This window comes from Wyeomyia smithii, chromosome 3, assembly GCF_029784165.1.
Source record: "Wyeomyia smithii strain HCP4-BCI-WySm-NY-G18 chromosome 3, ASM2978416v1, whole genome shotgun sequence".
Lineage (NCBI taxonomy): Eukaryota > Metazoa > Arthropoda > Insecta > Diptera > Culicidae > Wyeomyia > Wyeomyia smithii.
Window position 1 is genome coordinate 36,116,134 of NC_073696.1, and position 23,226 is coordinate 36,139,359.

The following is a 23,226-nucleotide window of genomic DNA, read 5'->3' on the forward strand; positions in this document are numbered from 1 at the left end:
CTACTGCACCAAAGCAAATGGTTGCAGAGCGCGAATGAATCGCTACTGCAGTTGGCACTTTTCTTACGGACATTCTGCAGCTGCTATGCAGCATAATAATTGCTGCCTGGTCTGAGTAATGTGGGGTCGCGCAGAATGGATGCTTGATACGAATATCGACCACGAACGTTGGCTGCTTTATCATGACATTACATTGCCACTTCCCGCAATGAGTGGGAAGTATAAAAGCTATTAAAGCAAGGCAGTGATTGGTTTTAGGTGATATTAACAAAAAAAATGTTTCAATGCTTCATTTGACTTTTTGATTAATATGGGATCATAATAAAAATCAACATGTTTAATTACCGTAATTATAAAATGTTACATACTGTTTTTGCATTCTCTTTCGCATCACTGCCGGTAGCTTTGTTTGTTGCTTTTCCATGCTTCTGATTTTGATTTATGTACTTTCGAACGAAATTACCTATACATAAAATAATATTTGCAATAGCGATAGTTGCACTCATTGACCTGTTACATTTCATGGTACCACTTTCTATATTCGCTGATTGCTCTCGTAAACTGTATAAATACAACGTCTATTATTTGCACACCTGACGAACGGGACCAACTGCTGTGTGTATGTGTGTGATTGCATTTAATAGAAAGTCGACGAACTGTTACGTTTGCCATTTGGGTTTAGCACAGTTTTCCCAGCGCATTTCCGCACATTTGAAGCAATTAAAATTCTGATGATGAATTATTATATTTGCCGCGTTTTACGCACCTGCCCGCTCCGCAGACCGTACTTTAATATCTATGCAAAGTGATGATTAAAAATGTAAAATATTGCACTAGTGGCATCATCGCGATGAAGCTGGGAGAAATTAATCATGGCGCAAAGCTAGCACTAAACGGATGTCGTTGCGTCGTGATGTTCGGACCGTTTTGCTACACAAAATAATCCAATTATATTGACATATTATATATTATATATTATATAGAAATATTGTTCCAACTTTCGTGGAAATTTCCCTCGAACGGCTAGTTTTAACAACAGCAGTAGTTATTTCGTTTTAGCAAGATAATCAGGCAACGCGCGTCTATGGAAGATTTATCGCGAGTGGGAAGTCGCTTGACAGGATGCGGTATACATACAGTGCAGTGTAGGGTGTCTCTGTTAGCATAGCTTTCAGCAGCACTCAAAACTTTTTACTTTTCCTGCTTTTTAAGCAATTACAATGTCATTGTGAATTCCATTTCACACTTTTTCATATAATAAAACTGCTCGCTACAGTTATCACGATTCTCGAAATTGGATAACACAACTTCCACCACACATGAGGCACATCCTATCGGGGCAAATTTGGAGTAACGTCCGTGTCGGTGGCGCTTAACTTTCGCTGATTGCCGTAGCGATGCTTTTAGCAAAATGTGCTAATTTTCTTGCCCGTTACCGCGATAGTAATTAAAATTTATGATCAAAAAATATAATAAATGCATCTGTGCTTGCACCTCGTGTGCACGTACCCATATTCCAGAAGCGTATGTGTAGACGCGCTGCGTACGTGTTGTCCAGCCGACGCGAGTGTCCAACACAACGGCCGATTGTAATATAATGATTGCGCTTTTGATATGAGATCGTCATTAGATTTTGTTTAATTAGCGTAACCTTTGGGTTTGGGTGTAGTTTAAATTGATGGTTTTGATTATCTACAAAAAACAGCGTTCGCAGGGCAACGGCCTAAATCATGTTTAGTGTAAAACGTTTTGGAGCAAGGCAAAAGCAAACTGTATACTTACAATGTTGAATATGCGTTGTTTTAATGATTAAAATATAATAGTTGTACTTAAAATGTGATTGATTGATTATTGATTAGCTAGATGGATTGCATAATCAACCACTTGGCGCTAAGTGAAAGATGGTTTTGATAAAATGTTGATTAGCACCGCAAGAGCATGACATAAGCAATGGTTTATATTTAATAGTAAGTTTGTTTGCAAAGCATCAATTACCTAATTTACTAATCAATTTGTCTGAGTGACATTTGATTTTGTGCGGATTCATCTTTGGGCTCAAAAAACTTTTCCGAAGCAGCCAAGTAGTCGCTTAGTGACAAACTTTTGCAATGATTTGTAAGTATTGAAAAGGGAAGAATCAACGACGAGGTAACACTGATATTTGTTTTTAAATTTAAATCCTAACAAACATTGAAAGAACAAGTGAGGGATGTGAATGGCATTCTGTTATCTGTTTTGAGCACTTTCTTCGCAATTGTCATGGAAAACATACCGAATGATGCGCCCTAGACCTTTTACTCAAGCACGAACAAACCTACACTCCAGTCGAAATCAGTTCTTCTCGTGTCGAACTCTTACAACAGTATGTATTGGCTACAAAACAATTCCATTTTTGTCACAGTTGCCCCGTGAGCAAACTGTACGTTTTCTTATTTAAATAGAACGTAAAATAACTTTGTGTTCAAATACAGTTCATTCAGAATGTATGCGGGTTCTATGTCAGCTCAATCGGATCACTCCTGGTACTGACCGAATAAAAGCAAAATTGAAAGTATCGCGGCGGTTTCAGAAGTACGCTAAAAAAATAAAAATTAATTAAAACCTATTTGACTTGTTTCAAGCGTGATGCGAGTTACGAACGGTTTGTGGTGTGAAAAAGGTGCAGCCTGCGTCATGTGGTCGCCTCTGGATGCCGGTTGAGTAGCGTTATTTTTTTACAAGGCTTCGAAAATGGTTGGCTATGATTTAGCGATTGACCCGTCAAACTGCCCACAGGATATTTTTGATGCTTGAAAGGACATTCGAAATTGGTTTCCGTCCTTTGGAAAATTAAATGCCAATAAGTGGAATTTACAGCTAGTACGTCAAATGCATAAGAACACAGTGCGGTTTGTTTGAACTGTTTTCTTAAAAAAATAAAAAGAAAAAGATAGTATTGAATAAAGTAACATACCGTTCCACACTGATTGATTCTATAAATAAATCTGATCAAACGTTCATCATTTATTTTTAAAATCTTTTTAGAAGCAAAGATACATTTTAATATTTCTTTTAATAAAAAGAAATACAAAATAACAGTGATGTTTGGATTAATTTGCATTTTGGAATTGTCAATATTTTTTTCAAATTATTTTTTTCTTTAGAAACTTTCAATTACGACCAACTATAATTTAACGTCATTAATCATTGATTAATGTTTTTTTATGGCATATATTTTTCAAAGTTAGATAATAATACGTCATTTTCAGAGTTGTTATGGAGAAATCTCAGTATAATTTTATGTATCGGCAGTTCCATTAAAATCTTAGAAGGTCGAGACAAAAATAGCATTTGCTTTACCTTTTGAGATTGGAAATGCGTTTTCTGTTAAATGATGAACATTATGTAGTAATATGAAATAATAGTTGAACTCGTCTTCACAAGTGATCGAAAATTGTGTATAGGCTACTGTTCTAAAAATAGTATGTTAATTTTTTGCAGAATAAATGCACAAGAATTTAATAAGAATAGACTGCACACGGGTCTACTCTAATGCATGTTTCATAAGTTCCGAACTGACATTCCAGAAACGACCACAGCACTTTGCCTTCCCCACACCCCAGGCACGTCCCTTGTTCAGCATCTAGTTTTTCCTGCCTAGTCTTCATAAATACTTCCTTCTCTGACGATTAAATCAATAGCTCACACTGTTATAAATCCGTCGAGTCGGACGATTTTGGTCGCCCAACCGGCGGAGGGGGTGCAGGAACCTGCGGCCGCTTAATTTTGGCCTGATCGAAGCCACGTGGCGATTGGGGCACGTGCTGAAGACTAGTAGTTGTACCAGCAGCAGTGGCAGCAGAACTGGGCACATACGCTGCATTATTACTCACTACTGTTGCATCGCCTCCTACTTCACCTATTGCCTCCCCGGGACTCGCCGAATTGGTGGGCGATTGAAAATCACTTCCCAGCGATCCCGTCGATTCCATCATCGCTAAAGGAGGAATACCCTCCGGAACAATCACAACCGGCGCCAGGCCGGCTGAAACGGGTTTGTCTTTTTTCGCTTTCTCCTCTCCCGAAGAGTGCTTATCCGCAACATCAATGATCGCAACCTGCTGCTTGTCGATGTTGTACATTTGTGTCCGCTCCAGTATAGTCGAACCGGTTTCTTTGCCTACCCCGCTACTCGTTTCCCCGCGGAAACTTTGTGCCTTTTTCAACGAGTTGGTAGAACTAATCATTGTATTAGTGCCCTCACTAACTTTGGATATCTCCGGAATAGAACCTTTAAAACTTTGAGGCCTCAGCAGAATAGCAGGCCGTTCCGGGATAACCGGTTTTTCGCGAACTACCGTTGTCGACATGAAACCACTGTCGTCATCGGTACTGTGTCCGTTCGGTCCGGGTCCCGTTGGTGTCTTTGCTGTCACTAGCGTTGTTCTCGGCAGTGCCACCGGTTTGACCGGAAGTGGACACACTTGTCGATTGTGGTTTTCCTTATTTTCCTTATTACTGTAAAATATATAAATATGTAAAACAGAATGAAATAAAAACCGAATTCTCAACTCACCCTATACTGCTAGTACTATCACAATTGGGAGCATTTGGTAATTTGCTGTTTTGGTAGTGCAGGTCGTGCATTCCTTTGACGCGGTTCAGCGTTTGCGTTTCGCCGATACTGACTGCAGCCGGTCGTGGTGGAGGAATTTTGTCTGCCACGGAACCAGACTTGAGCTTCAGCAGATCGTCGTGGCTTTCGGCACGCGCCATCATCGGTTGTCGATCGCTTGCATAATCCTTTTGGGCCTGTTTGTACGCGTGATGCTGTAACGATTGGAAACCATCGTCATTACGCCCGCGCCCTAGTCCGTTGTTGTTGCTGCTGCTGCTATTACTGTTGCTATTATTGTTGTTTAATTGCTTGAAATAAGTAGCCGCGTTAGATTGCGTCTTGGACGAGTTGTGCTCTCGTGAGTTTTGATTACTGCTAGCGGTGGCCGAACTTTTGTGATGACTATCAGGCGGAGTGGGGGCCGCTTGCTTGTTGTGCTTTCTTCGAACCGTAGGCTTGGGACTGCTATCGTGTGGCGGACTGGAATGATCCGAAAGGGAACTGTTCGACTGACTTCGGTGCTTGTTGAGCTGATCATTGCTGCTGATTAGAATTAGACTAGTATCGTGACTGCTGCTGCGGGAATGTGACGTCGAAGGTTTCTGCGAATTGTTTCCACTTGATCCTCCACCCCCGCTGCTTCCTCCTCCCCCACTGTTGATATACCGTATCTCATCCTGAGTAGTATCTATCATCGATCTTGACATGTAATCATAGTTGGGTGCCCTCACAGGGTGATCTTTATCCACCGGGAATCCTCCATTGTCCGGAAACAGAGCATCTCTACTCATACTAACATAAAAATTTACATCCCCATCGAAGAAGAACCCCCAGTCAGTGATTAACGCCTCAACGATCGTGTTAACCGTTGCCGTACTGTTAACTTGATCGATATAGTTTTCGTTCTCGTTCGGGGACCACAGCAAGTTAGGTGACATCACAATCGCAATATTCTGCGGAGACATCTTGTTCTCCTGATTTTTCTCCGAAAGATATGACAGGAACTTGGTGAGGTATCGCAGATTATCGTAGTTCTCCTTCGGGAGCTGGTTTATGATGTTTAGGATTGCCGCCTTTCGTTGCGTTTCGTTCGGTTTCTGCGCGGCGATCACAAAGTCCTGATAGAACTCGAACGTCAACAGCGGATCGGGCAGGCTGCGCAGGTATTTTTTGAGCACACTGGCCGTCACGTGCGGATCGGCGTACTTATCCGCCAGCGGAGGCGTCACGTAGTTAGCATTGATGGCGGAAATCATCCGTCGCAGTTTGGAAGATGCTGGAAAAAAAGAATCATTATGAATATCGTTCTCTAGAAAAGGTTTGAGTTTTTGATTGTGAAACTTCGTCAAACTGCAAAAAATGAAAAATTGTGGCGTGTAAACCGTTCCGGTGGATTGTGGTACCCTTAGTCAGCTCGGAAGTGCGGTAAGTACATATTTAGAGACTCCAATGGTTTTCCCGTAGGCAAACGTAGAAGCAACGAACTTTACGAGTAATTACTCTGCATAAAAATTCACAGGAATGCTTGAAGATCTATAATCTTTCATTTTTCCAGTTTGAACTCGAAGACAAAACTTGTGTTGACCAGTGTTATTTTTGGCCTACTAAATGACTTTGTGTCCTTTTATATTTTTCAAAAAAATGTCGAGAAAAAAATTTCTTATTCTTTTTACTTTACTTGTACTTTGTGTACCATTCAATTTTGTTCCATTTTTTTATGTTTAAACATGTTTCATTTACATTTTTAATATCGATAGGAATAGAAACAGAAGAATGCAGTAGTAAAAGAAATCCAAAAAAATCCAAATAGGTGAATAACTCAGATGCAAGAGGTACACAAAATTCATACAAAAACTAATTCAAAAATCAAAAACAATCTGAAATTTCACAGAGATTTTAAACAAAAATACACAGAAAAGAGATGCTCCTTTCTGGGGTCACAATGCACAAAAAACTTTTACAGTTTAAAACAGGTGAAAATGGTGACCAAATAAAGAATTTGAATAGTAAAAAAAAAAGATAAAACTTAAAAGAAATGTCAGAGTCATATACACAGGGGTCATCTCGTTACCATTTTTTGAACAAAAATGCGTTATTTTAAAACAAAAACTACAAAAACTGGAATACCCCCAAAATTGGGATTTTTTCAAAGTAAACTTAGTACAAGACGAAAAGAAAAAAAATAAAAATAAATAAAATAACAAGCAATCAACAACAAAACATTTGAAGTTATTTTTAAAGTGTAAATTTCAAAATAATTCGCAAGATTCAGCAAAAAGAGAAAATATCAAACTCATTAAAAAATAACAGCGTCCGGATAGCAAGAAATTTTTGACGTAGGACTACGTCTTACATTAATAGGGTGGCATCTGTGGAAAATATAACGAAAATGTGCCCTACTGCAATGCATATTATATTACCACCACTGAACGTATTTTGCCCATCGAAAGATGAAGATTGCCCCTAACTTCCATTATAATCATTGACATATTTTTGTGATAGTAAATTAGTTGAAAATCGAGTTAAAAATCACTTATTTTAGTTTAGTTTAGATCCAGCTTTGAACCACTACAAAGCGGTGTAAGTGTTCCTGCAAAAACATAAGGTGGATTTTTTCCGATGATATTGAAGTAGAAAACCCTATGGTAGTTTTTCGTGGTCTCCCTGACATGGCAGTTGACGCCTTGTTAGAGAAACTGAGGGCAAAAGGACTCAAGCCAAACCAGATCCATAAGATGACGCAGGTTCGCCACAGAAGGCAGAACCATGAAAGGCAGAACTCTGGTTTTCTAGGATTATTCAAACAGGTTTTCTTTCCCTTAGTTAAGTCCGAACGAGCGGTAGCGAGTAAGGACAGCATACACCTAAACAATAGAGTCGGCCAAAGGCCGCGAGTGTGTGTTATTAAAAAGAAAATAGACCATTTTTGGATTCTGCCATTCGTTATTCTGTCTTATGAAATATTCTGCCTTTTGTGATTCTGCTTTTCGTGATTCTGGCTTTTGATTTTCTGCCTTTCGTAGGAGACCCAGATGACGCGTCACAACAAGACTCGGAAGCATCGTGATTAGATGTATCTCGTAAACCTAGAGAAAATGGAACATGCGAAGCGGACCTGCATTCCATTCGAGCTCTTTTTCACATCATTGTAGCCTGGGAGCGCTACAAACCAGTGCGTCGTGACATCACCCAACGCTCTAACTGCCTAATATTTGAACACGGGACTAAAAATTGCCATTTGACCTACCGCTGCATCAAATGTGGCCAAACGCACGCCCCGATCCCTGCCAACTGATGAAGACCGCCAAAAACGCCAACTACCCAAGTAACAAAACTGGTTTTATCAAAGTTTTATAGCGCTGTTTTGGATGTACTAAGCGCCATAAAACTTTGATAAAACCAATACTGTTACTAGGGTATGAAGCTGCCCACAAAGCAACCAGTAAAACAATCCCGGAACGCGCAGAGTCCACCAACAATCAGCCGAAAAGTGCCCTCAAACAATACGAAGGAATTCCCTGCTCGCCCCGCTGCCGCTGAACCCAACCACCAGACCTGCTACAGATTCCTGTACATACACTGAAGCAACGAAATCCGGTAAGTACCGGGTCTCCAAGGAAACTCTGAAATGGCCTGCTTCCAAGCTGCAACTGGCGCAGCTGACAACGAGTCCATGGAGCAATATGTGTCGTTGGTCGAGGAATTTATCAACACTTGCAAAAGCCAAACCGAATAACTGCAATCTGAGGTGATCATCGCTTCAAAGTATCGACCGTGAAATCATCAAAATTGCAAACTGGATTGCCATCGCACGTGACTCGGCGGACCTAGTACAGCAACCTCAGGTAAGTACCGCCCTCCATATTAACAGCACTACTAAACATCATTATGCTGCGAAACATCTTTCTGCGCCAGTACCAACGAACTGGCTGATCAAGGTTATTCAGGAACGAACCCAAGATCTGTGAAACCGCGAGTTTAGCCAAAAGCTTCGCCAGACTCCTCCAAATTCAAAACCTTCTTGGTCTCTAGCCAAGGTAAAAAAGAGACCAAAGCCCTTCCCTTCGCTTGTCTTGTCCAGGGATACTCAACTTCTATTTACACCTGTTGAAAAGGCGAACGCGCTGAGGCAGCAGTTCGTGTCATCACACGATTTGGGGCGAAACCTCGTCAGCCCTTTCGACCTGGTTGTTTCTAAAGGAGTTACCATGTTCGACACTTCGAACAGTTTGGTTCCAGAGGAAGCAAGAGTGAAAGCGGATTAGCTCATCGGCTTAGCGAGGAGATCTTGGAATATGAAGACCCCTGGCTTTGATAACATATTTAACCTCGAGCTCAAGCACATGAGCCACAGCTCATTTGCTTTTGTAGCATGTGATTTCAATCGGTGCTGGAAGCTTGGCTACTTCTCTTTAATGAAAGATCCTTCTATTTCTAAGATCTATCGTCCTATCAGCTTGCTCTCAGCCCTTTTCAAGCTATTTAAAAAAAATTGATCCAGAGCAGTCTGCTTTTATTCATCGATGAGAATGTTGTCCTCTCTGAAAGTTTGGGTTCCGAAGCGGAACAAGTCGGTGTCCAAGACGTCAGCAATGGCGCTCTTGGGCATTGAAAAGGCTTTTGACCATGTGTGACATGATAGCCTGGTGTACAAGCTGCATCGTTACAATTTTCCACTATATTTTTAATATAATCATCAAAAGCTATCTCTTGGGCAGAGCTTTTCGGGTCTTCTTGCACATTGTGCCCAGAGCAATTCAACATCGATGCAGGAATGCCTCGAGGTAGCATCTTGGGACCACTCTTGTACAACATTTACACCTCGGACAGCTGGGAAATTGTGATCAATGCGGCTAAAACCCAGGTCATTTTTTCCCATATTCGAGATCGACCATGCTTGTTCCTGCTGACGATATCAGAATTCGGCTCGATGGCTTCCTTATAGAGTAGTCCAACGTGGTGGATCATCTAGGATTGTCTCTGGACAGTCATCTGATTTTGCGGGCACTTGTCGATAAGACTGTGAATAAATTTAGCACCCACATCAGGGCACTGTACCCCCTGATTTGTAGAACATCGAAATTGTGTCAGAGGAATAAGGTGGCTGTCTACAGACAGATCATTTACCCCACGTTGGAGTACGCAGTACCAGTGCGGAAGCGCCCGGACGCACCAAAGATAGGACTTCGTATTCTTTTGTTCCGGACGAAATCATGATTTTTATTCAAACAATAGGGGTCTTCAAATCGAGCTCGTATACGAATACCCAGCCGTAAACTATGTATCTTCCATCACTCGTCAATTGAGGTGAGTATTTTTACGACTGGGTATTTGTTTACGAGCTCGACATGAATACCCATAATATTATTGACACAGCTCAATATACACGATTTTCACGGAGCCAGTTTTTGTCTGGAATCTGCTTTCGGTCCTCATCAATTATGTTCATATGTTTGTTATATGAATAATTTTGTTTGTTTTTGATGCATAATTTTGTTTCCAACGGATGTTCGTGAAATAATAAAAAAAAAAGCTTTGGGAAAGTCTTCTACAAATACTCTATAAGTGATTTGTTAAAAATCGGGTTTGCTACTAGAATACTGAGTGAATTTTGGCAAAGATTAATACTGCCGCTTTTCGCATAACAGTCCTATGTAAAATTTTGTGTTTTCTTGTATTTCGCGGAAATGAGCCCATTTTGACATGCTCTTCAGCTATTAAAACCGAGGTTGTGGGAATCAAACCTTTCTTTTTTAATTGTTATTCTTGAAGAGCACACCAAAACGGACCTATTCTCGCAAAAACAAGAAAGCATTCATATTTTACATAGGTCTGTTATGCGAATAGCGGTAGAATATGTATAAGCAAGTATTTGCTGGAGTGTTGTGCGTACGTTATATGTTTGATGAATCTTCCAGATTGTCTCGAAGTACGATGTTGTCCTAACAAACCAATCATCGTAGGTTCGAATCTTTTTTATTTTTTTTCTGCAAAAAAATATATTTTACAGTAGGTACACATTTTTTGTTCGAAAAAAAACAAAATTATTATCTTCAACTTTGCCGGAGCCGTTACACCGATCAAACAAACCATTCTGGCTTAAAAAAAAATATAATCATCAATACCCTTTTTTCACACTCTTTTCATAAATTAGTAGTAAAATTTGGAACTTTTTTAAGGGAACTGCTAAATACCAGCATTTTCGAAAATTGGTCGTATTTCGCCAAGTAACGAGCGCTCTGGTGAGCTCAATGTTTGAAGGTTTTTCAACACCCTGATATTTTTTGAATTATTTTATTACAAATAGTGCTCTGACAACTTGTTTCAAAGTTTTTAGAATTTTATTCGTAACCACTTTCATTGTTTTACCTCAGCTACTGTCAACTTTGATTGCAGATATTTTAAGCTTCTGAGTTTTAAGTAAAAAAATAATCCAAACCTGTTCCCAATCAATAGCCTCTATAGCAAAGCAGTACGTTTTCTTAGACAACAATTTGAACTGCTTTTTTGATTTCCGAAGATTGTTCTGCGCACCATGAACAAAAAGGACACCTGCGCAAGTAAAAATCGTTATACCTCATAATTGCGTTTTTTCTCTTCGTCTCATTCATACAGTGAAAAACATAAAATTCCACTGAAAAATTGCTATGTCTTTCGTCCAGTTAACGAGAAAATCAAAATAGGTTTTCGCTCATGTGGGTATCAATTGAAAGCATCCCACCGATGGTCACAATAAACGATCGGACTTAATTCTACACCCGCTCGTATTGGCAACCAACAAAACGATAAACATTTATTGCTCATAACACCAATAGACAGAGGCCATGCGCTTGTACGCCTGCCGGCGACAGTAATTACCAACGTCTATAAATACTTTCCACACCATCAAACCCCAGACTGACGGCAAGCAAGATCACATTTCAATTACAATCACAACCCCACGATTATGGTTGTGATTGAAATGTGTTTCTCGCGGTATGTTGTAGATTTAAATTATGTCTATAGACAGCATGGGACACTTACCGCAACCAACCCTCAGAAGACCTTCCTCGTAAAGACCTTTCTCCAACAGACAACAAACGCACAGCTCGATGACAAAGGCGATCTTGCGATCTGTTGCCTTCAAATGTTCCCGTAGGGGCGTATGGAAGATTTGTTTGTTGTTCCGCCCTAAAATAAAATCCAAATCAGTTCAAAACCCTATCGTTTGACTCATTATAATAGAGAGCCTTACGAAATAACCCATCCATACTGGTGATGGTGCTCTGGATTTCTCGCAGAGCCGAGGTATAGTACAATTCCTGGTGTTTCACGTACTCCTTGACGTAGTTCGCGATGTTCTCTTCCTCTGCCAGCAGTTCGTACATGTACGATTCGTACAGATCCCTTTCCTTTTCCAGTTTGCTGTGCAAATCCTCCTGGTCACCCTTTAGCTGGGTTAGCTTGGTCTGATTACCGAGCTGATCACTACTTCGCTGAGCCGTCTGTAAGCAGAAAAAATAATTGATGACTAAGTTCTCACATAGCAAAACAATTCCATGTTGATTAATTTAATGTAGATATGTAGGCAAACTAAAAAGTTTGTTTGTTTTTTTCAGTCACGATAGCCGAAAAAAGGCATAAAATGCTAAATCGACGCAGACAGCAGAAAGCACGAAATGAATCGCTATCAGCAGGTCCAACACTAGCAAACGGTGAAACATCCCAACCCCCTCAGCAAGCGTGAAGTCAGCAACTTACATCATACTTCTGCTTGGCCGCCTCGTACTCCTGCGAGCACTTCCCAACAACTCGCTTCTGCTTCTGGATGGTGGCAAGATGCCGCTCGATGATGTCGTTCAGGTTTTTACTAACCGAGTTCTCCACATTCATCTCGTTGTTGATTATTTCCGAGGCGACTGTCTTTTCCAGACGCGCTGCAATTGAGAAACAACACACAAACACTCATGATTATAAAGTAGATTAACTATTAACAAATCGATCAATTACCGCATCTGTCCAACACATCGCGCAGTAGTCCTGCAGGTAAGTCTTTAACAGAATCCTCCATCAGCTGGCCGAGTTGGAATTCAGCCACTTTGCGTACCCGTTTCTCCTTGGCTGCGACATCCTGCGGTTGTCCGGCCGAAACCGTGCTCGCTATCCGCTTATTTAAATTCTGCAGAATGTCCTTGTACCGGTCGACCTCGCGTTCCACTTCCTGTAAACCGTCCGCATTCTTCTCCGCTTTACTAGACCTGCAAAGCAAGATAGAGGAGAAGGAAAACTGATTATTTTTCTCTTCAAAGTGGTATGTTAATATAAATTAAGTGTCTCGCGAATGCTATGGATGGAACTTGACCGGCTACCGCTGAGGTCATCGAAGCCAACCGAAGGACGAAAGAAACAGTGTTCAACTTCTGCGTTGAATCGTCGGCTGCAAGTGCATGATAAATCAGTTATTGTTTTCTGACAGACTGACCGGGTGCAGTGGATTGAGGAAAGATTCGAGCTGAACGGGCGCAGCTATGAATGATGCAAGCAGCAACCGCAAATTCAGTGCTTGAGTCATGTTGAAGTCACATTGGGGAAACAAGTAATGTATTGAAATCGTGGACCTTTGTTATTTGATTTTCACATCTACGAACGCAAAAAAGCTGTTGTTTGGTATATACAACGCTTAGCAAGCAAAATGCTATTGACCCTGATATCTTTGAGGAATTTCACGCCAACTCGTCTGTGGAGTTGGTAACACACTCTTTGGTTTCAGTGGAGTTTTGTGAGTTTGGTGACATCAGTAACCAAAGCTACTGTGCATACGACAAAAGTCTCAAGAAAAAATCTAGACGTCACATCTTGTAGAAACCGCGTAACTTGTTTTACATATGAAGAATGTGCATAATTTTACATTAGAGAAGAATATCAGACGGGTGAATAGAATTTGTTTGCTCTCATAATGCAATGGGTGGGTGAATTGGCATCAAATCCCTCCTTCGCAGTAGTCAAAAATGTAAATCCTAATTAAAGAAATTTGCATGCAATTTATGGCACAACGAAAAGGTTAAAGAAAAATACGTTCCAAGTTACGTGCAAAAATCGAACAGATTATCTTTTTTAAGTACCACTCCGGCAGGATTAGGCAAGTCAAAAAATAAGCAGATCGCAACGACTTGTGCGGCCTGCCGTCCCTCCCTGCCTTCCGGTAAATCACCGGTACCGCTGCCTCTAAAGGGATCCGACCGCAGTCGGTTCGACGTACAAAACGCACTTCGATGAATTGTGCCAGAAAATAAATCGCAGCTGCTGGCCAGTGAAATACGCGAGATCGGTTCCAACTCAAAAACATGGGCATAATTTGATTACCGCATCATAATCAGATGCGAGAGCGGCCGCTTGGGCGGTGCGGTACGAGTTTTGGTTTCGACTGCTTGAAAAGCGTTATTCAAGCACTGCTATTATCAGTTTTTTAATTGCACCAACAAATGAAGTGTGTTGAGTGTTACCAAATTTATACTGTAATTTGTGATAGCAATGCCAGTCGGGCACTGGGACTGGCAATGTTTTGGCTGCACGGGCCAAACTTAATAAATTTTACTACGATCTACAGCAAAACTTACACCTAGTAGAACCGTAGTTATAAATTCAAACTGTACAAATAAGCTCGCGTTGGTTGCTCGACCAAATTTGCGTGTTTTGCATTTGCGTAATAATGAAAAAAAAAGCAATTTTTGGATTAGGTTAGGTGGAAGAATTGTGAATGTACTGTTTATCATCTGAACGATTTTGAAATATCTTTAAAGGGGCGTTTGTGATCCAGTTAGAAACCACCAATGGTACAAGATTCCAGCTCATTAATCTTCATCCAAAAATCGAACCAAACTAACCTTCTCCCCAAATCGAACACTATTTGATTAGCTCAGATTTCTAGTTGCTAGTCTGTCATCCCGGCCCCTATACGAGAGAGCAAGCAAGTAAGCGCGTTCGTTTGGTGCAAAATTTAGCTGCTCTACTTTAAAACCGGCTCGACACGGTATATTTGGCCCGAATGGGTGTCTCAATTATGATTGTCGAATAGACCGCCAACAAGCAGCGCCTAGAAAGACGGGCAGCAGCAGTTTTGGGCGGCTGCAACAGCTGGAGCCGTGCCAGGCAGACTACACCGCAATATGTACAGCAGGGGCGGTATCGCATGCGAAAAATGAAGAATGAGCACATTCGCTGCATTTTTAATCGGTACGTGTGAACGGCAAATGGGTTGATTTGAAAGGGAATCTGTTCCACGTTGGAATAATCGCATAGTGCGCTATGTTTATTTTCGATTTGATTGAAATGAAATTTTCGCCAAAAATTGATTTGCCCAATAGAAGGCCAATTTCCGAGCAATAGCAGATTGGAGATGTGAAATGAAAAATATGAAAGAGGAATCTGCAAGTCAGAGTAACAATTATTTCATTGATAGAAAGAAATTTTAAGTTTGTTGCAAACAAAAATAACACTTCGAATATAATTTATGATTCACATGTTCAAAGTATTTCACTTATGAAACTTTTATTTTTTTACCGTGCTAGTGATTAAAATGTTATCTTGTGTATAGGATTTTTGTTTTGTATGGACCCCACTGCAACCAGTAGTTTTTTTTATCTTTTGAGGGGAAGTATATAGTTTAGTTCGTGTGCAAAACAAGAGAATAATATTCGTGAGTTCCAGGAATCTAAAACATGTACTAACATTTGAAAAGGGCTGAAGATTTTTTATAAATCAAATCGAATTGCGGAATAATGATAAGAAATGGAGAAAAGTAGTCAAGGGATAGGTTTCAGGAAATTGTCTGAACTTTTATAAAAAAGTATTTTAAAATTAAATTTGAGAACCTACATTGAGAAAAAAATTATTTTTTAAATAAGATGGGATTTCAAAAACATCGGGTAATCTCAGACGTTCCTGAAAATGGACAATTGAGTTGCCTAGAATTTTTCTGAATAAATCAAAGTTTTTCTAACAAATTTTGAATTAATTTTATTAAAAGTTTGTTATTATTAATTATTACGTTATTGTAATTTTTCAACTTTAAATACGACTATGATATAAAATTCCAAGGGAAATAGGGCTTTTCAAGTCGTTACGGTGGATCAAAAGGATACTATTTTTTACGTCCGACGTTTCGGCCCTTGGACTTGGTCTTCCTCAGGGGATATAAAATTGTAACGTTTGATGGTTGGTTATAATTTCGACTGAGCAGTCTTGAATAAGTAGAACGATCTGGTTTTTTACTGTCCGACGTTTCGTCACTGATCAGTGACATCTTCAGGGGGAAATAATGAAGATGTCACTGATCAGTGACGAAACGTCGGACAGTAAAAAACCAGATCGTTTTACTTATTCAAGACTGCTCAACCGAAATTATAACCAACCATTGTACAATTCCCAACAGTCGAACTCTCATACAACAATCATTGTAATGTTTCTCGTTCAGCGTACAAAGCTTTATGATAGACTGTCATAGTTATCATCAATAGGTTCTCCGTCAAAGTTCGACATCAAGAAGCACGACACGTTGGTGGATTTTTTCGTTTTCTCGACCTTTTTATAACACCTCTGATGACATCAAGATGGACTCTATCTTATAGTTCTATTTATTTTTATTTTTTATTTAATTATTTTTTCCACTTGCTGTCAGAGGTGCGTTAAAAAAGTCGAGAAAACGAAATAAATCCACCAACGCTCCGTGTTTTTGGATGTGGTACTTTGGAGGAGAACCTATTGATAGCTTGACAATCTATCGCTGAGCTTTGTACGCTGAACAAAAAACGTTCCAACTTTACATCCCCTGAGGAAGGCCAAGTCCAAAGGTCGAAACCTCGAACAAAAAAAATAGTAGCGTTTTGATCCACCGTTAAGACTGGAAAAACCGTATTTCCCTTGGAATTATAATGTTTCTAACAAAAGCTTGAGCTTTTTTGTGTCCTCCTGGACGTACGTTAATGACAATAGTTAAATGAAAATCCTTGAACAAGGGTTTTTTTTAAAAAAGATGACCGACCGCGGGCAATTTTTACAAGTAGTTACTGCAGCTAGCACAGTGCACTACAGTGGCGGCCACAGAGAGGAACAGGGTGTCGGTTTTTGGAGCCAAATGAAGCGTGTCATTAGGTAGAGGCCTATTGGATCTTGTAGTCATGCCAATGGAGGGGCTTGCTCCCAGATCGACTACATGCTGATCGACAGCCGGTACATGATATTTTGCAGGATATAAAAAATGTAGGCCTCCTGGATCTGAAGCCGAAGAGTATTGCAAAAAAAACTTACATGTCCTTTGTTTTGGCTATTCAATGTATCACTAAAAACTAGAATCTTCCCAAAAATATGGAATGGCTTATTTTTGGTGCTTATTCTCAAATCTGGGCGTAAATCTTACATACGTAATTATCGTGCAATCATTAATATCTTTTACACCCTGAAACTTTTTGGGGCAATTGTCAACGAAAAACAGGCCGCTCAACATCCACAAATCTACTCAAATTTGTAGATTAAGCACTTAATGCAATGAATAATGGAAACCACGTTGAAGCTCTTTACACAGGTTTTAGTAAGGCTTTAGACTGTATATCAATGCTGCTTTTTAAACGAAAAAATGGAATCGAACCTGATCTTGAAGTGGCTTGAATCATATTAAACTAACAAAGTATAGTAAATTTTATGAAAAGATATTGAATCCCATTCAAGTTACATCAGGTGACCCACAAGGTTTTCATTTAAGATTTTCATTTTGTACGTAAACACTTCCTTCGTCCTCAAAAATCTTGAAGAACTAATTCATGCCGACGACATGAAGCTGTAGTAGGAAGTAAAAATCCAAGAAAACATCAATATATTTCAGAAGGAATTACACACATTCTACATCTGGCGTAAGAAAAGCTCATTGGAATTGAGAATAGAAAAATGTAATTCAATATTTTTTAGCAGAAAATCAGCAACACCTAACATTGTAATTGCATTAGGAAATTAAAATGTAGAGAAAAGTGAAAAAGTTAGAGTTTAAATAATCTCAGATTCTCAACTCAATTTTACTGACAACTATAACACTATCATACACAAGGCAAATAGCATGTATGCTAGAGTATTGCAGCCTTGTGTGGTCTTCTTGTCCAGGCAAACATGAAGAAAGTATAGATCCTCGACAAGATTCGAGAACACAAATTTCAGAACCCTGATTTGTTCATAGACTTCAAGGCAGCGTACGATTCAGTGAAACGCAACTAGATGTAGCAGATTATGCTTGAATGAGGTTCCCCCATGTTTTTTCGTTAGGGGATAAGAATTACTTTGTCCAACAGTGTGAACTTTTGTAATATGGTAACGTTTTAATCCCCATGGTTAAATTGATAAGTGCGACTCTTGACAGTTTCACATCATGCGTCAGAACAGCGAGTGAATTTTCGGACGCATTTGTGACGTTGGGCGGTCTGAAGTGCCGTACAACTTAGCTTTGGAAAGTGCTATACGAAGAGCTGTGGAGAAGGCAGGAGTTGGACTCACCATAAACACTGCCAAAACGAAATATATTGTGGCTGGCAGAGAGCATGGTAGTTTCATTAGCGTTGGAGTTGCGATGGTTATGGATGGGGATACTTTCGAAAGGATTGGTTAATTTGTTCATCTTAGTTTACTTGTAACGTGTGTAAAACTCGATAGAATCACGCGCGATTTTAGTCGGACTTAAATTACCGGGAGTTTCGGATTATCCATAAACCTCATGAGTCTTTCTCTTAGGATATACAATATATAAATATATTGTGTGTGTATATAAAAGGTAGCGGTTTATAATTTTGTAGTATTTGTGATATCTAAATTTTCCTTTTTTATCTAGTTAAGAATGCGAAATAGGCCCTGGTGGCCAAAAACTATTACACGTGTGATAACCAGGTAAGCTGCGAAGTTAAGAAACGAATTACAACAGCAACAGTCAATGAATATAAATATATTATTATCGCCACGGTCAAAGCCGGATTTATGGGGGGGCCCAGGGGGCCCGGGCCCCGGGCCCCCCACATTTTTGGGGCCCCCACAAATTGAGAAAAAGATTTTTTTCTTTGAAAAATGAGATTTAATCAAAAGTTCGATTTACAGTAAGAAAATTTGTTCAGACCATTTCAATCTGACACTTTCTTTCAGTGTTATTTTTTCACTAGCGCCAATATCACAACTACATCCATAAGAGCTCACCTTGGATCAGGGTTGCCACATTTATTTCTGTATTTTTGCTCGGAAATGTCTGTATTATCTGTTTCACGAGCTAAAAAATCTATATAAAAAATCTGTATCCAGCAAACTAAAAATGTTGCATGAAAATCTTCTTCCTTAAAGAAAATATTGAAACAAATCACCATTTTTTGCTTTGGCCTAATTTTTTATTAGTTCCAAACTTATAATTAGGCGAGTTAATCAAATGTAGTAACTGAACACGATATTGCTTATTTATCTTTACGTGATGTTCATGCATGTTTTTGGTAATTTAATTCTAGTAGCTCCTGCTTGGTTAGCAACGTAGCTTTTAGCTTTTAAAATTGAGCTCATAAGCTTAGGGGCCATGAGATTTCTGGCTTTAGACTTGCTGCAATTATATATTGAAAATATGCGTTCTACAAAAGCCGAAGAATGTGGAATTATTGAAAAAATTCGCACAAATGATCTCAGTAACGGAAACATGAATTTACCATGTGGCGTCCAACTACTCAGACCAAGTTAAGTCATCTGTTTCATCGAATCTTCCGGTCAAAAAGTTTGTTCTTAGCGAGTAAAACTCGTTATTCATGTCTTGTCGATCAGTTACTGTTACGAATTTTGGAAATCAAATCATTTAAATTTTCCAATTTCACGAATGTTTAGAATTGAATAAAGCTACCGTTTTTACAACAGAATCGATAAAATCGAACAGCTTTGCAATTTTTTTTTTTTTTTTTTTTATTCTCGCTTATTTTCCGTCGGTCTAGTTCCGCCACTGTTGTGGCCAATCACCGACGCCCAGGGAGGCGACTCCACACCCAGGACCCTAACTCACGACCCGTTTATTAACGGACCGGCGCCAACGGCTTTACTTCCTCATGCGATGGAAGACGTGATCCCAGAGATTTTTCGCCTCAGAAAATCTCCCGGTGTCGGCTAGGATTGAATCTAGACCAGTTGGGTTGGTTGTGAGTGGATCACGCCACCTCACAACCATCGACACCTATGTCGGCGGTGGGATACGAACCCACAAATTTTAAATAGAAATCCCGTCAAATATTTCGAAACGTTATTTTCCGCCTTCGTCCAAGCCTCATCCCTCTTCTTCTGCAACGATACTAACATAAACAGCATCAGGTTTTTTCACAAAAGTTTGAAAGTCATTGAATTGAATTTAACCTTCCAAAAAAATGATTTCATTTCGAATAGCAAAAGATTCTGTAAAATCTGTATTTTTGACAATATTCTGTAATTCTGTAATACAGATTCTGTATTGCTTTTTTAGTTCAAAAATCTGTAAAATACAGAAAAATCTGTATATGTGGCATCCCTGCCTTGGATTCTCTTGGAATGACACACATTAACACACCATTTGAATCGAACCAGCGCGCATGGGAGATAAAGCAGAGAAAGAAAATAACCCACAAGTTTTTTTAATGCATTGCTTTTGCTAACTTGTCCGAATCAGGAACACCAGATGTGCTTTGCAAAATGCAGATTTTCTGAGTTCGTGTGCAGAATTTATTGACCTGCAGATGTGTGTAGTTTTTTCCTAGTTTCTGTAGATTATTGTCAGAGTCGTCTTATATTTGCGCAGTCTTTCTCAAATTGTGTGCAAATTTTTGCCTGTGGATCGAAATTTTTTCAAATAAGGTTTCTTTTTTCAGGTGTCAAGAAAAAAAAAATCGAAGATGAAACTAATTAAAAATAGGTTGCGTACGACTGTGGAGAATGAAAGGCAGTCGTAGCATTATTATGTTTCGAGTACGAGTATACTGAAGGAGTTGAATGTTGATTATTTAATTAATAAGTTTTCTGCAAAACAACACGAAAGAGAAAAATTTAACAAATTTTTGAAAACTTTTCAATAGCAAATAAATGTTTTTAACTCGTACGATAAAAAAAAGGTTTTGTTTTATTTCGGGGCCCCCACTATAACTGGGCCCCGGGCCCCCACAGTCGTAAATCCGGCCCTGGCCACGGTCATAATGTAAAACGGGTAGATCTTGTTACTCTACTGGAGAAACAACTGGAACGCTCACCAAGTTCGTATAAATCTTCAGCAGAAGTAAATGCACGTTTCATCGAAGACATAGGCTCATTAAATCCAAACGCTGTGCGATGAAACCATGTTTGAAAAAGAGTAGAAGTCCTTAGAGCACGCGATGGGACACAAATATCAAGTAATGATAGCAGACTGGGACAATCTACTTCGATGTTCAGGAGCTTAACGACTGATGAAGCATTCTTTAAGATGGGTCGCACTAAAGAGCAGTACAGAGCTTTCGAGCAATGCGGATCAGAGAAATCATTGGCTTTTTTGTTATAAACCCCAGTTGACGATTAATCTTGGCAATTACGGCCGATAGCGAAGGAAAGTTTTTATCCATTGTCACACCCATTCATCAAGTCATTCATCTCTTCAACCTTGTTGAGCACGACTCCATCGATGTGGTAGTTGAACATTATAGGCTGCGAGTTCCGATGAAATGGCATTACAGAGCATTTAGGGATGCTGACAATCAGCTTATTACGATAGCACAATTCTACGAACATATCTACATAGTAACTGCTGCAAACGGGGACAATCTTCTATGCACTTCACAGCGAAATATAGTTTTGGGTCATCAGCATATGTAAGTTTACATACATCACCAAGCAAAATACTAACATCATTAAAAAATATTGTTAAAACCAGCGATCGCAAGTTAATTCCTTGAGGTACACCACTCAAGTTCACGAATGTAGTTGAGATGCACGGTTCCAATTCCACTCGAAGTGATCGATCACACAGATATGAACTAAGCCATGCAACTAAGCTGTCAGAGGCACCAGGCAGGTTAATTTTGCGCAATTGTATACGATCGTCAATTCTGTCAAACGCGGCCCCCAAATCCGTATAAACCACATCCACTTGGCATTTTGCTTCCAGTTGTGTAAAACAAGTATGCGTAAATTCCAACAAATTCTCAAACGTGTCCAAAATAATAATTTCAGCAGGAACATCAACCTCGTGATCAGAAGTGATGTTCGGTGCAAAGAAGTGATGAATTTAGCAAACTGTTCACATGCACCAGCATCAAAATTCGATTTTCCCTGGCTGAATTTTTCCTTTTTGAATTAACAAAATTCCAGAAGGACTTAGCTCTCAACACATACGATTTGTACAAGCTCCTGTTCAATTTCCAAAAACCATCGCAAGAAGAACGAAAAGTATTTTTTGATTCTGATGCAGCGATGCCAGGTCATTTTTTTAAAAATCTGGAGAAGGAAAAAAAAATCTGGAAGTCATTTCGTGGGGTGAAAGGTAAATTCTTCGGATAAAAGTCTTGGGGTACGTAAAATTTGAGGTGACAAAATTGCAAAATTTCGCGCCAAATTTGAAGTGATGACCTTTTTGCGGAACAGAGAACATAAAATCTGGATAAAATCTGGATCATTCATGAAAAATCTGGATAATTGGACATCAAATATGTCTACCTGGATACATGTTCAAAAATCTGAATAAACCAGCTAAACCTTGATACCTGGCAACGCTGTTCTGATGAGCGGTTTCGTCGGAGTCGTCGCTGATTGGTATTACGCACTCGTTTCAGCTTTCGTAGCACAGCTGTACTCCAAGCAGGTAAGAGAGGGGGTCTACGAACAGGCACATTAAGTAACAGGGATCTCGAAATATGCCTGTAAACAATTTCAGCCATTCGTCAACGTCATTCGAAGACAGTATTGTGATCCAAGCGGAGTTGAACAAGTATTCTAGTAGTGTCTCGAAGTCGATTTTCCGAAAATTGAGAACAGGTTCCGTGAGAATATATCAGTTTCTAGAGGCAACATCAGCAAGAAAAGAAACGGACACAACCAGAGGCGAGTGGTGGGGATCAACACGAAGCAGGGGTGCAGACGATTCGTTAACATCAACGAACAGAGCAGTATCATTAACTGATGTCACAAAACCGTTAAACTCGCTACTTAGTATCAATGTTAATTAAAAATAAAATGGGCCCTAAAATAATTTCCTTGCGGTATATCAAATGCATGAGCAGTAGAGTATGAACCAAAATAAATTAAACTGTAAACAGCGTTGCAAAGCGAGCGAAAAGCAAAACTTTTCTCCTCCTTTCTGCTTGAGAATGAGACATATGCTACGCTTCTCAAGTCTTTTGCACACACGCTTCCAAAATACTCTTTATTCTTCATGGATTCCCCGTGGCTCTGTGGATAGCGATGTCGGTCGGCTAGCTCTCCCACACGGTTGTGATATCGGGTTCGATTCCCGATCGAGTCGAGGATCTCTTCGAGCTGGAAATTTTCTCGACTCAGCACGTATCGTTGTACTTATCCTACACATACAAAATGTGTCAAAAACAATATCGATAACGAATTCTCTCAACTAATCTCTAGTTGATCGAGACCGCTATTAGCCCCAA

At 39.6% G+C, this 23,226-nt stretch overlaps 1 protein-coding gene across 8 annotated transcripts in view; it reads right to left on the reverse strand.

Annotated features, from left to right (window-relative positions):
* Positions 1–292: 292 nt before the first annotated feature.
* Positions 293–23,226, reverse strand: part of LOC129729546 (rho GTPase-activating protein 44-like) — a 52,195-nt gene continuing 29,261 nt past the window's right edge. For all 8 annotated transcript variants that reach the window (XM_055688190.1, XM_055688191.1, XM_055688188.1 and 5 more), the window contains 6 exons: positions 12,587–12,834; positions 12,338–12,513; positions 11,832–12,081; positions 11,621–11,767; positions 4,556–5,873; positions 293–4,497 (listed from right to left, as the gene is read on the reverse strand). In XM_055688190.1, the coding sequence (XP_055544165.1) occupies positions 3,690–4,497; positions 4,556–5,873; positions 11,621–11,767; positions 11,832–12,081; positions 12,338–12,513; positions 12,587–12,834 (2,947 nt within the window). In that variant the 3' untranslated portion in view covers positions 293–3,689. The remainder of the gene's footprint in view (positions 4,498–4,555; positions 5,874–11,620; positions 11,768–11,831; positions 12,082–12,337; positions 12,514–12,586; positions 12,835–23,226) is intronic.